Source organism: Beta vulgaris, chromosome 4 (assembly GCF_026745355.1).
Source record: "Beta vulgaris subsp. vulgaris cultivar EL10 chromosome 4, EL10.2, whole genome shotgun sequence".
Taxonomy (NCBI): domain Eukaryota; kingdom Viridiplantae; phylum Streptophyta; class Magnoliopsida; order Caryophyllales; family Amaranthaceae; genus Beta; species Beta vulgaris.
The window spans coordinates 6,038,755-6,060,522 of record NC_079205.1 but is presented as its reverse complement, the minus strand read 5'-3'; the positions used below and the strand labels follow the sequence as shown (position 1 = coordinate 6,060,522).

The following is a 21,768-nucleotide window of genomic DNA, read 5'->3' as shown; positions in this document are numbered from 1 at the left end:
ATCTACAGGTATTGACCTACATGTTTCTCTACTTCGTTTTTGTTCGTAAATCTGTATTGAATTTGTGATTTTTGATCTTCGAATTTGCTTTAAATGCTTTATTTGGACCGGCCACACTGTAGTCGGCCGTATATAAAAATTTGCGATAGTTTAATATAATAATATCATTAAGTCAATGGTACCAGTATTTTAAAACTAATTCGGACAGCCAACTTAATGGCGATCTAAAAGAATCTTTATTAGAAAAGTCAATCTCTTTGAACCCTTGATATATGCATAGATAGAACATAGAAGTATTTTCCATCATAACGTTTGAGGGTAGTAGTGTAACAGCGCAAATCACAAACATGCCATTTCCTCGGATAAATTTACCGGAGAATTTGCATTTTCACCTTCTTTCCTTCCTTTCGTTCATAATCTTCCTAGTCTTTCTTTACAAATGGCTATTTTTTGCCCGAAAGCATGAGTTACCTTTACCACCCAGTCCACCAAAGCTCCCAATCATAGGCCACCTCCATCAACTCGGTAAATTTCCGCACCGTTCCTTGCGGTCCCTTTCGAACAAGTACGGCGAGCTCATGTTGCTCCACTTAGGCAACAAGCCGACACTCGTCGTGTCGTCCGCAACAGCAGCCGAAGAGATCATGAAGACGCACGATCTCATCTTCGCAAATAGGCCTAAACTACGCTTCATCAACAGAATTTTTTATGATGGCAATGACATAGGGTTTAGTTCATATAGAGAGAAATGGAGGCGTCTGAAGAGGATTTGTATAATGCATCTTCTAAGCAACAAGAGGGTTCAATCATTTCAAACAATAAGAAAAGAGATTGTGGATCAAGTGGTTGAAAAGATCGAGAGCTATGATGGTTCTGTATTCAACTTGAGTGAGGCTTTGATAACATTTTCTAAAGGTCTAATATGCAGGACGGCGCTAGGAAGCAAGTACAGCGGCGGCGACGACGATAGTGGAAGAGGTACCGAGTTTTATCAGCTCTTCAAGCTGCTTGTGGAGGTGATGGGAGCGGTAAGTTTGGGAGATTACATTCCTTACTTAGGTTGGATTGATAGATTAACTGGTTTAGAACACCGGGTGGAAATTGTGCGGAAAAAGTTGGACGCTTTCATTGAGGAAGTATTAGAAGAGCATACCATTCGTTTGAATGCAAATTGTCAAAAATCTCAGAACGACGTTCAAGACTTTGTGGACGTTTTGCTTGAAGTTCAAGAAGATAATCCAGAGGAAATTTCAAGAGAGAGCATCAAAGGAATTCTACTTGTAAGCTTTTCTTTTCGAACACCTTATAGTATGGAGACAACTAGACAAGCCTACAACAAGGACCCAAATTTAGGGGGTTCATTTTGGATATCCGATTCGAATTCTCGGATATTCGAAAATTTCAGATCAGAAAAATGCAATCCAAATTCGTTCCGAAAAATTTGGGATCGGATATCCAAAAACTAAAAAATTGAAATTTTTAAAAGGAAAAGTTCATAAAATAAGTTTCGAATATCCGAAAAAGTACGAAAATATTTTATGTTTCGGATATCCGAAAATGAAAGTTTCTGATCCGTATCCGATCTGGAATTTTTGGCTATCCAATCCGAAAACTTAAAAGCGGAACGGATATCCGAAAAATGGGATCAGATCAACCAGATCAGATATTTATAAACAGTCATATCCGGACTTTTGGGTTTTTCACTATTGAAGACCTAAATCTTGATTTTTCACTGTTTGGAGAACTCAATTTATTTTCCGGTAAAATTTGACTATTGCGTGGTTAAAAGGGTGGTATCTTGAGTTAAGATTTTTTAAAAAAAATAAAAATTGAATAAATTATTCTTAATTAAAAATATTCATCTTTTTCATCATTCAATTATAGTCATAAACATCTACCATAAAATCCAATATGACCGCCCCCAAAACCACTTTAAAACACAAACTATTTTTATCGAATATCACCCAAATCAACACAAGATCCACCCAGACCACCCCCAAAACAACCATAGGCACCCACTAAAGCACCCCAACCCCTAAAAAAACCCAACCCAACTCAAGATTACCACCACACCTACCCCAAATTAGCCCTTACCACTAGAAAATCACCGTATTGAAGTTGAAATCTTACCCAATCAAGTCAAAAACTATCGTAAATAGGCCATTAAAATCACCCCAACACAGTTAGATCTAGTGAAAGATGAAAGAGAGAAGTAAAGAATTAATGTCGGGATGTTAAAGTAAAGAGGTGGTACTGGTGTTGATAGAATGGTAATTTTTATCACTATAAACTTAAATGGAGTGAAGAGGTGGTGTTGATTGTTTGAGGGAAGAGCGGTGATGGTGGATTTATTGATGATGGAAGTCCTAAAAGGTGTTGAGTACTGACTACTGATATGTTGAACCATGATAATATTTCATTTTATAATTTTTTCTTTTCTTGAAAAACCATATTTATCTAATGTTGTTGAAATTTTTTATTGCATGTGTGGTTAATGGTGGGTTTATAGTGGATTGGTTGACCGGAAATTAATAAAAGATCCTAAAGGGTGGAAAAAAAGTTAGAGGTCCTTAAAGTTGAAAAGCTTGAAAGTTTGGGTCCTAATTGAAGACATAGCTCTTATAGTATGAGTTACTTCCTAGTTTGTTGTTTCATACTACCTTTGTTTCAAATTAATTGTTACACTTACACTTTTCAAGCATGCCAATGCAAAACTTTGAGGACATATATCTTTAGTTTTGTATTTGTAAAAATTATAAAAAGTACATATTAATAAAATACATACTAATACGAATCTAACAAGATCCCACATGACTATGTTTTTATTCACGTATAAATCACAAACGAGGGTCAAAGTGCAATTTGTAAATAGTGTAAAATATCAAAGTGTAAGAATTAATTTGAAACAGAGGTAGTATTATTGATTATTTACGATCCCATAGGTAATTCTAGCATGGAGCTCTTTTTGAGCCCGATGATTTGATAGGATATAAATCACGACTCCAACTGAAACTTATATGATAATTAAACTATAAAAGAACTATTATTAAATTTAAATAATTTCTAGGTACTGTTGAGTATGATTTTACTTTAATTGGGCATTTAAAATTGACACAACTATACTTTTGTTTTAGAAAATTGCACTACACTTTTTATTTTTCACATGGTCTTTTTGTGCTTATAAGATATTCCTAGGTCTCCTCCTAACCATGCATTAGATTATGAGAATAGACATTTATTATACATTTATTAGTGAATTACATCCTCAATTCCTCATTGTTTACCATGATAGAGTTTCACACAAATATTACGCTTATAACATAGGAGGGACATAACATGTTATATATTTACTAAAAGTTTTTTAACATCGAGAAATCGTACATTATTAATTAAAAGAGGAAGTATAGCCTAATGCTAATATGAAAACTAATACAAACAAACAAAACTAAAGGAGCTTTAGAAGCTCGTACATACCACCTAGAACAAAAGTAAATAAAACAGATACAAAGGTGCTTAGGAAGGGAGGCGTCTCGGGTCAGAGCCTATGATGGATGCAATCCTCGAATGGTTGGTGAAAATATGATAGGAGCAGAGGACGATCAAGATGCGGATAACGAACAACCATCGGCGAGAGTCGCGTCTCGTCGTATGAGCAATCCCGATGATCGGCCATCGCTTGGATTCTGAGCTCATGATCCTATGAGTCACATTCCATTGTGACTTATTACTCTCGATCAAGAGTATCTCAGGTTTCTCCTTGAAGTATAGGAGAAACTCTTTGAGTGGGCATGCTGAAAACCCCCAGTTGCAACTGGGGTGTCGCTTGCATATTTGAAGTTTTCAACGCAAAAACAATTGATATCAATGCCAAGCTAAAAAGAGGGTCGAACAATTCAAGCTCTCGTACACACCTCCGATTTGCGAAATTAGAAAATAAACGTCCCAATCATGAAAATTCATCATCACCTCGTCCATGCTTATTGATAGGTTGTCGTACACCCGTCAAAAATAATTCCTGCAAAACTTTCTAACAATATAGTAGGGTAAGTAGGGTCGAATCCACAGAGAGATGGTCGTTTTATCTAGCTTATAAGGTAAAGAGAAACTAAACAAAATCAAGAATAATTGAATTAAAGTTCTAAACTAATCAAACTACGAAAATCAAACTAAAAAGGATCTAGGGTAATGGTTCACCATGTTTATACTTATAAACTATCAAAATATCATCAATAGTTCAATCAATCAGATATCTAGGGCACAGGTTAATCCTTGGTCAGGCATTAACGCTCTCAAATCAACATATGCTAGTACGGTCGCTCAACATAATCAGATTTGCTAATTGTAGGTAAGCCTCTAAAGAGTACTATCTCTCGATCTATGACTCGATATTAACAATATTTAATCAAACAATTGATCAGGTTGCAAGATTAACAATAAAACACTAATCAATTAAGAATATCAATAACTAATCAAACCATAAATAAATATCAATCAAATCATAGCATATAAACACGAATTCCCAAAACCCTAGAAATAAAAACTACTCTAACATGAAATAAAGAATAAAAACTACATCTAGAAAGAGAAAGTAAAACATAATTAAAAGAAATTAATGAAAGAGAGAGAATGAAATAATAAAACTAATGAATTAAAGAAGAACATGAAAAACTAGGGTTTACAACTAAAAACTAGAGAGAGAAAAGAGGAGAGAAAACTAAAACCTAAAAAGAATGAAAAATAACGTGAAAGGGGAGGAGGAGAGAGAAAGAATCAAAACTCATCTAAATAATATCTTTTAACCTAATATGACTAGGAAAGTAATTTACAAGATAAGGAAAGTCTTAATTAAATCATTATTAGGCGGATTAGTGATCCGCGCGTACGCGTGGCAGATTCCAGCAGAAACAGTGCAATCTTCCGGAAGGCATAACTCCTTTCCCAGAAGTCTCCTTGGGGCGTGCCACCTATCGTTGGAAATCTCTTCAAGTCTAGTTTCCAAATCTGCTGGAACTACTCGATTTTAAGAATCACATAAAAAGTTATGATCAGAAGAGTAGACGTGACTCTTTTTCCACATTTCTTCTAATGATTTTTCGCTTCGTTTTTGCTCAAACTCGTACTATGACATATCCATATGATCCTTATTCATTGTAGCTTCCTTCCAAGTGCTCCTAATCCTCAAGTTTAGCTAATCATACTCCAAATACGTCCTCAATGCCTGAAATTCACCAAAAACAAGAAAACATACCGAGTAGGAGTAGAAAAGCATAACTTAAGAATATAATGCAACAATGAACCTAAATATGAAACTAAATGCTCTAAAATGCAACCTAAATGAACCTAAAAACTATATATAAATATGACTTATCACTTATGCACCTTGTCCCTCAGCACATAGTCCCAAAAACCAACGAATACTATTGTGATAACCTTGAACCACCATTCCTAACCCAACTGGTAACTACTTATTATCGATGGCCATAACCAACCATTGACAACATCGTTAGCAATTCGATAAAACCAATGCACTCCTATTATTCGGAGAGTAAACACACCTTTCAAGGAAGGGCCAGACTTACCGACAACAACCATAAGAGGGGGTGGCCCGAAACTAACAAGGGGGTAAGGGAAAGGGAAGCCCAACACTAACAAGGGGGAGGGGAAAGGGAGGCCCGAAACTAAAACAGGGGAGGGGGAACCCATAATAGCTATAGCACTAAACACGGACACTAAAACAGGGACAAGAACCATGGACAACGACGGGGAGGGGCATAACCAAAATGCACCACAAAAAATCGACACTAAAACAGGGGAACGGGGTGGGCGAAACCACCTGACCAAGGCCGAAAAGTAAAACAGGGGAGAGGGCGGTAGAAACTAAAACAGGGAAATGGATGGAAACAATGGAAGGGAGACAACCTAACCTACAACGAGGGGTTAAAGTGACGTGGAAACCATCGGCGGCAAGTTCACAGCCACCAGCGACAACCGAGAAGAGGGGAATGGGAAGGTGAGGTGGGGGAAACCGGGGAACGACGCAGGGGAGGGGGGTGGACTCGACGCAAGTAAACGGGGAGGGGAAAGACTGCCTACACGAGCACGATGGAGGAGGCTGTTGTAGGCTCGCCAGCGACTTGCGGCCATCAGCGAGCCTGTTGGGCAATGGGCTGAGGTTTAGGGTTTCTAGAGTTTCTAGGGTTTGGAAAGTTGAGGGGAGTGGTCGAGGGTTTCTGAGCAGGGGTTAATAGTAGGTCCAAGTATTTCGTATGATATCTACTAATAGTTGACGTACTTTAGAAAAATGATAGGGCCACGGTTTATATTCTTAAGTCACAATTGATATGAACATAATTTAGTTCATTAACATACAGTTAGTACTTGTATATACAAGAAACATGTTGTACATTGAATTGTAATTGTTATATATATAAATTAGGGTTATCAATATCATTTATTAGTCATGTAATAAGTGACTTTTGTAATTAGTACACTATTTTTGATACATACAACAATATTTGGGATGCCAATCGAATTGAGCAATTCGATTTCGACCCGATTAACGCTCGATCAAAGATCAACTCAAGTTGACTCAGCTCGAAACCTTAATGATCACGAGTCGAGGAAGATCCTGCTCAACTCGTTAAGTTCGCGAGTGGCTTGATATTTTTTTCTTAATATATTTTTCAAAAACTTTATTTTATTTTATTTAATATAAAAGTTTTTAAAATTTTTGAGGAATAAGGTCCAAGTTACGAAGCCCAATTAAAACTTACCTTTTGGTCCATGGTCATACTTATATTCCTTCCTTTAAATGATGCCTAAAAGTGGCCTAAGATTATTTCTTGCAAACAAATTCTTTTTTAATGTATTAAGTTGTCAGAAAAAATTTAAAAGGTGATTTATCGTAAAAAATGGCATATAAAAAGTCTCTTATGAAAAACTTTTCAAAAACAAAGATGTTCATAATCTCTATACAAGGAAAGGTGGGAGGAAGATAGTGTCCCCTTTTAAAAAACACTAAATTACCCTTAATGATTTAATGGAATAAAAAAATACAAAAGAAAACAATTTAAGAACCCTTTCTCATTTCAACTTTCCATTCTAAGTGGATATAAGACACTATTTGAAAATTAACGCACACATCGCGTGCATATATAAGACTAGTAGTAACTAAGCAAAGCTCGACATTATGATTAAGGGAGAGAGGGAGAAATACATTAACTAAGATTTGAAACACCCAAAGTGTGAACATGAATATAACATCAAGTACTGGCAGAGAGACTAGGAAACATATTAAGCTCAAAATGTAATAATTACTATTAACTTCTATTCGTTTATAAGTGTAAACCAAAATACTATGCATAAAAGTGACATCTAAAGATAAGAAGTACCTACGCCATTTGACACTATTCGTGAATATATGCATGTATCTTATTTATAACCTTAAAATTAAATTTTAAATCAGGACATGTTTGTTGCGGGGACAGAGACCTCTTCCACAACGTTGGAATGGGCAATAACAGAGCTGATAAGACATCCTAAAATCATGAAAAAATTGCAAGAAGAGGTAAGGAACAATGTTAAATACAGTACCAGTGTAGCCGAAGACGACTTAGGGAACATGAAGTACTTAAAGGCAGTTATCAAGGAGACACTTAGGCTACACCCTCCTGCCCCGTTGTTGGTGTTTCGAGAATCTTCCGAAGATGTCAAAATTGATAAATATGGCATTGCAAAAAGGACTCAAGTGATTATCAATGCATGGACAATCCAACGAGATCCTACATTTTGGCAAAACCCGGAAAACTTCAGTCCAGACCGATTTTTGAATGACTCCTCAAGTGTTGATTATAAGGGCCAACATTTCCAATTTATTCCGTTTGGGGCTGGAAGAAGAATGTGCCCAGGAGTGTCATATGGGATTGTGACTACTGAATTTCTATTAGCAAGTCTTGTTTATAGATTCAACTGGACATTACCTAATGGAAGAAAAGGCGAGACTTTAGATATGGAAGAAAGTGCTGGTATAACTGTTGGTCGACGAAACCCTCTTATGGTCATTGCAACTCCATTTGATACTTAAACCAAATGATCATGGTGCTGTTTGCGGAAAACGAAAATCACTATTTTATCTTTCCAAGTATTTGTCATGCATGTTATAACTTATAATGTGACTGTCATTGTATTTCTTGTACTTAATAACATGAGAACATCGCTTCCATGGAGCTGCAACATTTTGTTTGTTTGCTTTTTACTTTTTGAGGTTTAAATGATTAAAGACAAATTTGATAAAGTATAATTGTGTTTGTCTATAGCATATGGTAATATAAATGCAAAGCTTCACGTTAGTTGTGGTTGCGCAGATGGTATTAGTAATACACAGCACATCATTTTTTCCTTTATGGGCCAGATTCTCTTGCAGGTCAACCCAATCCGTGTTCGGTGTCAGCGAGCTAAACACTTTAAAAGTAGGGAGAAATGTTAAGGGACCCTCTCTCCCAAAATGTCCCTGTTAGTGGAGATTTGAGTTCTGAAGGTTTTCTCATTTTCACTAGGTCAAGCTTAATTAGCTCGGTAGCAATACCAATATAACTCTTTCTAATTTATCTTCAACAATATAATATATATCATGTATTGCCTCTATCTTGTTGCATAAAAGGGAATTATTTCTACATAATTGTTTGTGGTTGAAATTACTTTAGCTTTGTCAATTTTCAATTTTTGAAAAGAAAATCTAATTGAATTACCAAGTGAACTTGAACCTCCGTTTGTGTACAAGAGTGCATTGTTCGAGCATTTGAGATAATATGATTTACAAATTAGATATTTCTAGAAAGACATATGCTTGTGGAATCATCAAAGCCTAAAAACACCAATCAGTTCATGTTTTTTTAGACTTGTTTTCTTTCAGTTTAATTCAGTTCAGTGTGGTTTAATTTAATTTAGTTTCAGTTTAGTTTAGTTTTTCTCAGTTTAATTCAGTTTCAATTCGGTTCGGTTCAATTTCTCTGATTTCAAAAAAGGGCATAATTCATAATTCTGAAGATACTCTAAGAATCAGAATATGGACTGACCTACTGAAGTACCTTTAGATTTATAATTATTATGATCACCATTGATCATTCACTGCCTCTTCAAATGGCATATTCCATTATGCCTAGTGCAATAAAGACAAATTTGATGATTTTCACTACTACTTGGTTAATGAAATGTTTTGATTTGATTAGATTATATTCCTAGGCCGCTTACAGTTTACATATTCTTCATTCAATAGTACTACGATTAATAGTTTAATTCTGACAGCCAATTAAATAGTACTAGGATTGTTTTTTCTTTGATAGCAATACTATTAGGATTGCTAACTTAATGGCGATCTAAAAGAATCTTTATTAGAAAATTCAATCTCTTTGAACCCTGGATATAATATGCAGAAGAACTCTATATCATAACGTTTGATCGCGTAACAACGCAAATCAACAAACATGTCATTTCCCCCGATAAATTTACCGGAGAATTTGCGCCGCTGTGTTTGTCGATAGCATATGCTAAATGGGAAGCTTCACGTTGTGGTTGCGTCGATCCTATTAGTAATCTCTATTATTATATAAGTTAAGGGGTGAGCTACAGTGTCCTTCTGTAAGATTATTTTTCTATCCTTCACTCATAAAAAAATGCTAATTATAAAATATTCAATTTCTTCTTGATCTATATCTATGTGTAATAACTAATAAGGGAACTTAAAATTGCCTAACTTATAATAAGATGTAATGTACACATAAAATAATTCCTAAAAAAATATGCTTAAAAAGAGATATTTTTGATTGAAAATCAAACAAATCTAACTAAACTTACAAACAATTTAAAAGTAAGAACTTACACAGTTTCTTTCTAACTAAACTTCCAAGTGCAATCACAATTTCAAAGAACATACATTAACATAAACATGGCAAGAACCAATGATGTCTTGGCCTAGTAGTTAAGATTGAGGTGTTGTGTACGATAGATCACAGGTTCGAATCCCCCCTCCCCTTCTTTGTACTTTGTACCGTCTTTGTGGCTCCAATGGATAAAAAATAACATAAACATAGCAAGAAAAAAGGGGACAATCTCGTCTTTTTATTTTTTGCCTTTTATAATTGTCTTATGTGTCGATTAGGATAATTTATCATTTTATTTATTTAAAGGCTCGATCGTTTGTGTGAGTTGGGTTAATCCATCTCATCATTATTTGAAAATATGTTCGTAATTCAAATATATCAAAGAAATAGGTTTATACCCTCCAATTTCTCAATGTAATGTTACACAATAAATTACACATATATTAAAGATATTAGCATATATCTTCATCACTGTAGGAATTATATTAGGTCCAAGCTTTCCCCAGCCCTTTCTCATAAATGGACTTCTGACGTATACGAAGAAGTGTGGTTCGTTCGAGAAATTCCTACCTCTCTATCTATCTCTGAGATGTTTGGATTTTTCAAAACTCCATAGACATATGCAGAAGAGAAATGTTATTCCCATTCGGACAAAGACATTAACGCATTTTGGTTTTTGGATCAAGGTAAAAATGACTTTTTGTGCGCGCAACTTAGACTCTTTTGGTACACGTTCATTTATCACATCGAAAAAAGTTGTGAATGATCAAATTAAACTACAATAAAATAGTATAAGTGCATTTAACACTTTTAATGTTAATATGTGTTCGCATGCATCACGTGCATATGAGACTAGTAGGCTCTATTTGGTTAGAACGAGAACTTTTTAAATTTCCTAAAAACTATCTCTTGAGATAAAGTATAATTGTACATAAGTTTTATTTTATATGGTTCCTTACATGAAAAATTAGATATGAAAGGAAAAAATGCAATTTGGTGGGAGATGACAGAAATCTCTATTATAAGCCAAGGGAAGCTACGGTGTCCCTCCTGTGAAAAAACTTATATACCCTTAATCTCATTAAAAAATAAAGAAAATATTTTTTTAATTCTTTCCTCATTTACGAATATGAGTAATAAGGAAATTTCTACATTACCAAAAGAAATACATACACATGTGTAAAAAGAGGAAACTCAAAATTGAATATATAAACTAATGACTAAATTAATTTTCAAACAATTATAAAAGAAAGATTTACAGAAATTCTTACTTTCTAAACTCTCAGTTGCAATAATAATTTCAAATAACATGCATTAACAAACCATAAATTAGAATTAACTTGGAGGATATTCATTTTTTTTATTTTTTGGGCTCACAATCAGTTGGTCAAATCTTGCACATGCAGTCTGTGTTGTTAGTAGGTTCATGGGTGATTTTGGTAAGGAGCATTGGCAGGCAATCAAGATGATTTTTCGTTACCTTAGAGGTACGTCTGATATTGGTCTTATTTATGGTAATGATAGTCACTAGTTATTCTAATTCTGATTATGCTGGAGATGTTGACGGAATGAGATCCATGACTGGTTATGTATTTTTATTCTTGGTGGTTCTATTATTAGTTGGAAGACAACTTTGCGGACTACAATTACTTTGTCTACTACTGAAGCAGAGTACATGGCGTTGACAGAAGCGGCTAAAGAGGGGATATGGTTAAAAGGGCTAGTTAGTGATCTTGGTTTACATCACGATCAGGCTATTGTGTATTGTGACAGTTTGAGTGCAATATGCTTAGTCAAGTATCAAGTTCATCATGAGAGGACTAAGCACATTGATGTGAGATATCATTTTCTGAGGAGTGAGATAAGGGTTAAGGTGAAGAAAGTAGGTACAGCTGATAATTCTGCTGATATGTTCCCCTAGTCGGTTCCGCGGAGTAAGTGTCAACATTGTTTGGAGTTACTCAATGTTCGTGGTTGTTAGTTGCCCTCGTGGGGAAAGTTTGGAGCCCTTAGGGGCTAATCTGGTGTCCTTAAGGGACAAATCTGGTCTAGTTTTTTTTCGGGGTAAATCTGGTTGCAGGGAGAATCTGGGTATTGTGTTTAATGCCTCTGTTATCTAGTTTTCTGGTTCGTTGTGAGAGGATTCAAGTCAAGGTGGAGATTTATAAGATCCATGCCTTGAATCTGGTGAAAGATCGGCAAAATCGGAGCAACGGAGTGCTAGCTCCGGTCAACCGGGCAAGTCGTGCTCGATCGAGCAGGGTCGCCCGTCCAGGCGACTTGGCCCGGGCGACCGGGCGATTGACCGGGCAGCAAGATTGTCAAATTCACTTACGCACCCGACCGGGCAGCTTGGCCCGAGTGACCCGGCAGGTGCTGTCCGACCGCCCGGTTTGGGCAGGGCGACTGGGTGGATTTTTGTTTTAACACGGGACGGCGATTTCAAGTTGGGTTATATAAATAGCTTTAAACTAATTCGTTATTTTGTCGATCAGAACATTAATCACATCTGTAATTCTATTTTCCTCACATCGATAAAACTATTCTCTCTATGTCCGTGATCGTAGCCAAGACTCTGTTGGTGGACCATGTAAATATGTGTGCGAATTTCTTGGTTTTGCATTCAATTATTTGGACGCGAAGAATAAAAAAGAGTTCTTTAGCTTTATTTTTCATCTCTTTTTTTTTTCAAAAAAAAAATATAACTAAGATATAATTACAAATCTAGAATATCATTCTAATTAGTTCGAATTAGAAACTATATTTCGTCTATATCTAATTTGAAAAAAAAAAATGGATGAAAAAAGATTTAATAAATTCAAAAGAGAAATCAAATACTAAGATTCAGTTATCAATAGAAACGGAAAGAGAGGGATTCGAATCCTCGGTACGAATGACTCGTACAACGGATTAGCAATCCGACGCTTTCGTCCACTCAGCCATCTCTCTCCCCGTTGAAGTATGTTGTTTTTGATAATTAAAAGCGCATAATCAGAGATTGCAATTGACCCATGTAGATTCTGATTAGAAGAACTAGAATTAGTGGCCACAATGCAGTCATGTACTACAATACCAAAATAAAACCACATGTTGAAGAAGATCTTGGATCTAATAACGTGAAGGTAAATCAATAGAAAACAGAGCCAAATAAAACCAAAAACTAAAAGAAGAGAACTTACCTGGGTGGAGGCATAGCGGTTGATTAACGCATGAAGGAAGTAGTGGGTGTGCGTGGATGGTCGGTTAAGGCTGGGCGCGGTGGTAGTGATAGAGAGCAGTGGTCGGGGAGCCATGGATGGCGTGATGATGACATTGAAGGGTTTCTGGTTTTTTTTTTTTTTCCTTTTTTTCGTTTTCTTAATAGGGTTATTTTTCTCTCTATAGGATTCTTTAGCATCTCATATTTCTCACTTATTATCTCATGAATTACTCAATTGTGATTACAATTTTCACACATGCTATTACCTTTTCCATCTTCTTCATCCTAGTTTTGACTGTAATTTAAATTACCTCTGTTTCTAAATACATGTAATAATAAAAAATTTGTACTATGCATTTAAGAGCTATAACACAGGGACTCGAGATGGCAAGATCAAAGCATTTAACGCATGTTGCTCTAGTTTCCGATTGTAAAGAAGTTGTAGACATCATAAGCGGTAACTCTATGCAAATTGACTTCTATAGTGATCTGATTATGGATTGCAGGGAGCTGAGGCACTACTTCCAGGAAACCAGCATTACCTTCGTTAGACGAGAAGACAACCAGGTGGCGGATATGTTAGCTCATGAGTGTATGAGCGGGTTTGATACCCTTGATGTAATTAGGCAGTTTCCCAACCCCCCTAATTATTGTCAAAAGTTACTCTCTATGGATTGTCAAAGGCTTTTTGCCATAACTCTATAATCTTTATGTTACCGTTGTTCACCAAAATATATATATATATAATTACAAGTACTATCATATACTTCCTCCGTTTCTTTTTACTTGCAACGGTTTGACTTTTACACTATTCACCAACTCTACTTAGTTTATGTTTGGTGATTTATAGTTAAGGAAAAACATATTCATGTGCGATCTTATTAGATTAGTCTCAATGTATATTTTTCGAATATATACTTTTTATAATTTTTATTTATCGGTAATTAAACTTATTAATGGTTGAAATTATGCATTGGCAAGCGTGAAAGTCAAACTGTCGCAAGTAAAAAGAAACAGAGGAATTAATATCTTATTAGATTAGTATCAAAATATATTTTCAAAATACCAATTTTTTGTAAGTTTTATAATCGATAACTAAAAATATTGACATTCAAATTCGTGCATTAATTAGTATCTGTGCAAGTCTACTTGCATGTACTCAAATCCTTTGTCCGTATTCTTGTTTTTGAGCTTCAAATTATAGTAAATAGAGTTATTGAGATGTTTAGGCCTTGATTGGTAAAGAGAGAATTCGGGCAAAATTAGAGGTTTCAATTCATATTAGATGATTTGACTAGTGATCCTCTAATTTATGTGCTTGGTAAAGAGAGGTTTTATTTAGCTGATTGGGCACAAAAAACTCTTTTTGAAAAAGCTGAGGGAAGAACCTTTTGACATTAGAAGTTTGGGAATAAGTGAAGAAGTTTGGGAATAAGTGGGACAATTACAATTATGTTCTAAAGTTTTTGAAAATTATACAACAATAGATTATGCACATGTCCTTATTGGTCATTTTACACAATTATGTATCAATCAGATATCAACTACATATTTACCAAACACCTTTATACTTACAGCTAATACAATTAGCTAGTCAAATCAGTTTTTTAGTAAGTTATCAACTAATACAATCAACTAAAAAGTATTCACTAATTGCCAAACATGGCCTTAGTTGGCATTTCCTTTGATGGCAAAAACATTTTTTTTGGCAATTCAAAATTGTTATTGACTACCAAAAAAATGGTGTACAAACTAAAGAGTGTAGAAACAAACCTTCTACACTCCACTACAAACTACAAAGCTTAATTGATTAATAGTTGTGTTTCAAGCTCACAACATCTACAAGAGACTCTAAATATAATCTCTTTCACAAGGAGACTAGGAGGCAATAAAGAGTTCTTAAACACCTTGCTGTTTCTTTGAAGCCATACAGCATAGACACTTTTAGTATAGAGCATGATATAGACTTTATCCAAGCTCTTCTTACTTCTGGCCTTCTTGGTAACACAATCAAGCTCCACATTGCATCAGCTAGGGGCTGCTTCTGGATGTAAGAAAGCACCTGTCTCCAAACATCCTTACTATACTCACAGTTGAAAAAAAGATGTTGTCTGGTTTCCACATGTTGATCACAAATTTTGCATAAGGGACTAATATTAGTATTCCATAGACTCACTCTACTGGCAATAGCTAATCTGTCCAGCATTGCTAACCATAGTATGAATTTACTCTTTGGAGTAGAGTTGTTGTTACAAAGGAGCCTTCTCCAATCAACCTTAACAAAGTTGCCCCTGAGGAGCTTGTAGGTTTCTTTTATGCTAAACTTCTGCTGTTACTGATGTTATTATCCCAGCCTCCAATATCTTCTAACAGCCTCCTAGAAGCAATAATCTTCCTTAACATCCAAGAGATGTTATTGCTCAAATTCACCTCCATCAGTGTACTTCTCTTGATGTAGTATGCATTAACCCATCGAACCCACAACTTATCTTGTTTAAAAGCAATGGCCCACAGCAGCTTAAGTATAGCTGCCTTGTTCCACACTCTCATATCAATTCCATTCCACCCTCCAGCAGCTTTAGGAAGTTGAAAGGAGATGGCAAAAACATTGAATTCATCAATATAGCGTTTGGAGCTTGAAGGCTTCTCCGCTAAAATGCAGATGACTAATCTAATCCAAATAACGTTCAAGTGTAAAATTACATATGAGCATGTGAATAAGAGTATGTGATATATAGCCTTGTAATTTTATTATGTCCACATGTACTATGAATATCTTTATTATACTCCCTCTGTTGTATAATATGAGCACTATAAGAGGGAGGGTGAATTATAGTGAGAGAATAAGCACTACTTTTTGCGGAATTAAAAGTAAACTTGGGAACAAACAATGGGAACACGAGAGATTTTACGAGGAAAAACTTCCTAGGCCTAGTAGGAAGAAACAACCTCGACCACAAGGGATTTTAAACAACTTTCCACTATAATAGGCCAAAACAACTCTGATTACAACCTATTACTTTTCTCTCGATTCTCAACTTAAGTCACTCAACTCAAGTTCCAACGCTCAACGACAGTTCCCAACAACTGACGTTTTCTCTCAAACTTCACTCGAATTCCTTCTCTTCTCTTCTCTTTCTCTTTCTCTTCTCTTCTTGCTTCACTCAAAGCTTTCTCACACTTACAAGAGTTCACTCAAACCCTTTTTCTCGAAAATACACTTTGTAAAACAATGGAAGAGTAATAAAACTCGATTAATGTAAGTATGAATTCTCTTAAGGAAAGGCACTGACACTTTAGATAACTTAAGACAAATTAACTAAGTCAGACACAATTTTTCTCAAGTGAATTAGGCGCCTATTTATAGACCTTTAAGACAAGACATGATTTCCACTAACTTAGACCATTATCACATGTTCTCCATGATTTCTAATTAATTAATTAAATTAAATTATTTATTCTAAGTCATGTGCATCATCCACTAATCCATTACTTCATTCTATAGAAGCAGTAACAAAGTACGTGGTTTTGCAAACTTGGAGAATAATTAATCTTATTTAATTTAATTAAATACTTGGAGGATAATTAACTTATGCCACTAAATCCACTAACTCCAAACTTGAAGCAGTAAATCATTTAGGCGTGTAAGCTAGAATTTAGGAAATAAATAAATAAAAATCCTTTAGCTAGTTTTTAGGAGAAAAAATCTTTTTCGAAATCTTTTACAAAAACCGGAAAACAGATTTTTTATTTCGAAAAATCCGAAACACTTAAAAACCGGAAATAATATTTTTCGAAATTAAATTTAAATAAAATATAAAAGATAAATATATATTTTAAAAAGATAAGATTTGAAAATCAGAGATTTTAAAATCAGAAAATCTATTTAAAATCTTTTCCTAACAAACTTAAACTAACTTCCTAAAATTATGGATCTTAGTCAAATTATCCCTAAAAACTCTAACAACTATATTGGGCACACAAATACCTTAGGCGCACAATATTAGTCACTTAGAGTTCCTAAATTAGTTTTAAAGTCTTGTTCCCTAATTATTAAGTCTTGTTCCTAAGCCTTGTTCCTATAGTGCCAGGTCTGTTCCTTTCATGGGAACAGAACCAAGTTCCTTTGAGAATTCACCACGAACTTAATAAAGCTATTACTCAACCTTAACAAGAAGATTAATAAATACCCTAATGTATTCTAATCTTCATTCCATGCTTGATTCTTCATTCTCGAACATCTTTACTTCGATCTTGATTAATTCTCCGCTTTAATCTTCAATCAAGTATTCTCTTAGCTCGAGCATGAATTACCTTGCAACAACATAAATAAAATATACTATGTCTTTTGTGGTTAGGTCATCTTCAAAACTCAAGGGTCAACACCCTCCGTCCCATAATATATTGCCTATTTCATTTTTGGTGGTCAAACTTTAAAATCTTTGACCGAATATTCTCATTTGTATATATAAAAAAACATATTCATGTAGGATCTTGTTAGATTCGTCTCAATGTGTAGTTTCATAATTTTAACTTTTTATATTTTTTATTAATAAGGAATTGAAGATATTAAAGGTCAAAGTTACGTTTTGGAGACCGTGAAAAAAGAAACAAGCACTATATTATGGGACGGAGGGAGTATATGGGAACTATTATTGAGTATTTTGGTGTCCACCTGAGTTCCGTAAAATAGCCTTCATATTTTTATTCTTGGAGATAACTAATGAGGGCAAACAGGTCATAGAACTATTTTAAAAAAAAATCTCTAATGTAACTAACAAAATTTTTTTCCCTAAGAAAACTACCACAATCTTTTTTAATGAAAGTAACTTCCAATTTTTTTAAAAACAAAAGAAACATACACAATATCCCTGTAATATTCGCACAAATATCACGTACAAAAAATATTACGATTACGTTGAGCATAATCCAATCTACCAAGAATAGACCAAAAAACAAAATACCCAACAAGCCTATGAGCTGAAAACGGTTTTTACGATTACGTTGAGCATTAGAGCGAAGTCTAACACCATTTCCTAAACTACCCTTATCATTGACTCTCAAGTCAGCTCCTACCACCAAATGATGTCGTTTAGACTTCCATAATGGTTGCTTATACCTTACTGCAGTGACTAGCTCCACCCTAAACATCACCGTCGACGCGGTCGCATTTCCCCATCTTACCCCTCTAGGCTCAATATTCCCTACACGATGAGTACTCTTATACTTGCCTTGGTAGAAAGGGGTAAAAGTGGAATTTCCAATAGCGAGGCTAGTATACTCATTAGGTTTGTAATAGAAGTTAAGGTTAATGGTATCATAGTAAACTCCTTTGTCAGTATTCCTGTTTTTGAGCTTCAGATTGTAGTAAATAGTGTTGTTGAGATGAGTAGAGTTGGTATTTTCTCTAAGGGCAAAAACGTCAAATTCTTCAATATAACATTTGGGGATTGAAGGCTTGATTAGAAGCCAGAGTAAGACACCAATTGTGATTAATGGCATTATGCAAGTAGTGCAAAAATCACGTTTTTGAGGTTTATACATTGTATTTGGTTTTCAGGCTAGTTTTCTTTGGGAATGAATTTATGGTATGGATTCAAGCTTGTTTACTTGGAAATTATTTTTGTGCGTCAAATTAGTGTTCCATTATCTGAATTTATACTTGCGTAGATCAGTAGGTGATACCAACTGTGGTTGTGATTAGGATTAAAGAAAGACTAGGAGAAGAACAAATTGTGAATTTTTTAGAAGTTAATGATTATCCAACTTGGAGAGTTTAGTATAAAAAAATGACTAACTAGGAGTTTTATTCTATAGAATAATTTGAGCAACGTGAAAGACTTCAATATTATAAATAGTAATCATCCAAAATCGAATATAGATTAGGTTTAGCTTAGGTTAATGGTTAGAAAGGTTTTTTAAAAAAATTTGCAATGAGTGCGTGGGTGCCTCTTAGTATGCGACTACAGCCATTTTTCTACAAGTAACTAATACTATATGTAGATTTTTTTTTTTATGGAGCCATAAGGACAACCGATCCATAATTTTGCTCAACTGTTTTTTCGTTCAGTTTTTATTGTATAATTGTTCAATCCCAAGCTTCTGTCTTTGTCAAATTGTGGATTCCTTCGTGCATGAAAAGGTCATCGCAATCTCATACGAACCAGATGTTAGCCATCCGATATAATTATTGGGTATTTTTAACACCGTTACCACAAGAAGTTATTATATGAAAATTATCAGTTGGAATATCCAATGCGGCAAGAAACCCAAAGCCCTTACCGAACTTGTTTATCTCATAAATAAATACAAACCAGACATAATGATCATCCTTGAAACGATGACTTCGCATCAAAATAGTATCACTATTTTAAAAGCACTTCACTTTGATATATAATAAGATAATCATTGACCCAATTAACCATTATGGTGGCCTCTGGGTTCTTTGGAATAATAATAATGTTCACGTCTCTAGTTATTCTACTACGAATAGATGTACGCATCTGAATATTTGTTTCAAACCAAAAATCAGGAATTGGTAATATCAGGATTATATGCATCAGCCCAACAACAAGATAAACCATATTTTTGGCAATATTTAGAGAGCTTCCTCTCTTCTTGCTCTCTCACATGACTTACAATTGGGCATTTCAATGAAATGCTCTCTGCTGAAGATAAAATAGGTGGTCGGATTCTATCCCCCATCCAATTAAAAAGATTACCAGATTTACTCAATTCCACTCATAATGCGGACATTCCTTCGGCCCAATCTTCTTTCTCATGGAAAAAAGTTATCTATAATCACTCAATTTACGAACGGCTATATCGAGCAATAGCAAGTAATTCATGTGTGCATTCATTTCCACAATGTCAAACTCTTTATGGGGCATTCACAGTCTCTGACCACACCCCTATTATTTTCGACTCCAAACTCAATTGCATAACAAGAGCACCAGCCTTTTGTTTTCAAAACGCTTGGATCCTTGATAAATAATTGCACAAAATTGTCTCAAAAAACTGGGCCTATTCTATTCGAGGCTTAAGATTCTTCGGGACCCAACACAAGCTTTCTCAAATTAAGACTCAATTAAAAGAGTGGGCCAAGCGCAACTACGGCCATACACAAAATAAACTAGTAGAAAATTGTGAAAAAATCAAGTCTCTAGAGGAAAGGCTTTGGGCACAACCTTTTAACCCATTCTTAGTTCAACGCATTAATCGGCTCATATTACAACGAGAGAAATTACTTCTATTTGGCCAATCAACTTGGGGCGAATTTAGTCGAAATCAATGGCTACCTCAAGGAGATAGGAACTCAAGATTTTTCCACAATAGAATGAAAAAGCGCACTATTAACACCTCTATCTATCGCCTTAAAAGCGATATGGACCAATGGGTTGATTCAGCGGGGGAAATCCAAAACCTTCTTAGTAACTCATTCCAAGAGCGCTTCTCCTCTTCTTCATCCTCCCAAAGGCCTATGGATCTATCCTTTCTCACACCTACCTATTGTCTCCCAAGTAGAGCCCCTTTTACAGAAGAAGACATAAAAACCGCTTTTTTTTACATGAACCCCCATGAAGCCCCAGGATCGGATGGGTTTGGTGCCAAAATTTTTCAAGCTTATTGGCATATTATTGGTAATAACATTTGTCTTGCCATTCATGGTTTTTTCCATCATGGCCACTTACCACCATCTTTAAATCATATTATTATTGCTCTTATCCCAAAGACTCCTACTCCTGAAACGCCTAATCATTTTAGGACTATAAGTCTGATTAACTCTATTTATAAAGCAATTTCGAAGTTATTAGTTGCAAGGTTGTGCCCAATCCTCAAATCCAACATTAGTACTCTTTAAAATGCTTTCACGCCTGATAGGTCTATTCATGACAATATTCTCATTGTTCAAGAAATTTTAAACACTTTCCAAAAATCTTCAAGTAAAATTGGACGGTGTGCTCTAAAATTAAATATGGGAAAGGCTTATGACCGAATTGAATGGGATTTTCTATGGTAACTCTTTACGAAATTAGGCTTTCTAGCTCAATGGCTAGAGTGGATCAAACAATGTGTTACCATTGTTTCCTACTCTATTAAGATAAATGGCCACACTACTGAATGGTTCAAGCCGTCTCGTGGCCTCCGCCAAGGGGACCCTCTATTCCCGTACTTGTTCATTATCAGTATGTCAGTGCTAATCCAAAAGCTAACTATGGAGAACGCTATTCCAAAATCAGGCTTGGGTTTTAAAATTTGCCACGCGGTTCTGTTGTTCCATGCCTAATGTTTGCTGATGATAGTCTAGTATTCTGCAAAGCAACGACTTTAGCTTGTAATAAGCTAAAATCCATACTAGATGAGTTTTGTTCTATGTCTGATCAACTGATTAATTTCCATAAATCAACGACCCTAGTACTGTAAAAAAGGATCCCTAATTCTAAAAAAGCCTCTGTGGCTAGTCATTTCAATATGACACCCAAGTCATGTCTGGGTCGTTATTTGGAATCTTTTTTAGCTCGTATTACCCCACTAAAAAGGACCATAGTCACATTTTGGCTAAAACATTGCAACATATTCAACTTGGTGTAACACCCCGAAAATACATAACCTTAATTACTCATGATTGGCAGCGAAAACGGAACTTAAACTATGGGTTATGGGCCCATAAATAAAATAATAGCCTTAGAA

The 21,768-nt window shown here is 35.1% G+C and overlaps 2 protein-coding genes across 2 annotated transcripts; one reads left to right on the top strand and one right to left on the bottom strand.

Moving 5' to 3' along the window:
* Positions 1 to 244: 244 nt before the first annotated feature.
* On the top strand, positions 245 to 8,346 carry LOC104907151 (cytochrome P450 71A1-like). Its single transcript, XM_048641899.2, has 2 exons — positions 245 to 1,280; positions 7,466 to 8,346. The coding sequence occupies exons 1-2, from the start codon at positions 348 to 350 to the stop codon at positions 8,081 to 8,083; spliced, it is 1,551 nt and encodes a 516-aa protein (XP_048497856.2). The 5' UTR covers positions 245 to 347; the 3' UTR covers positions 8,084 to 8,346.
* Positions 8,347 to 15,390: 7,044 nt separating this feature from the next.
* LOC125496445 (protein NDR1-like) lies at positions 15,391 to 18,672 on the bottom strand. The gene is made up of 2 exons (XM_048641898.1): positions 18,042 to 18,672; positions 15,391 to 15,728 (listed from the first exon to the last, which is right to left on the bottom strand). The coding sequence occupies exons 1-2, from the start codon at positions 18,619 to 18,621 to the stop codon at positions 15,391 to 15,393; spliced, it is 918 nt and encodes a 305-aa protein (XP_048497855.1). The 5' UTR covers positions 18,622 to 18,672.
* Positions 18,673 to 21,768: the final 3,096 nt, after the last annotated feature.

Coding starts and splice junctions, on each gene's coding strand:
- LOC104907151 (XM_048641899.2), top strand. CDS start 348: ATGCCATTTCCTCGGATAAATTTACCGGAGAATTTGCATTTTCACCTT. Junction 1,281..7,465: donor GCATCAAAGGAATTCTACTT/GTAAGCTTTTCT, acceptor ATTTTAAATCAG/GACATGTTTGTTGCGGGGAC.
- LOC125496445 (XM_048641898.1), bottom strand. CDS start 18,621: ATGTATAAACCTCAAAAACGTGATTTTTGCACTACTTGCATAATGCCA. Junction 15,729..18,041: donor TCAGCTCATAGGCTTGTTGG/GTATTTTGTTTT, acceptor TCTGCATTTTAG/CGGAGAAGCCTTCAAGCTCC.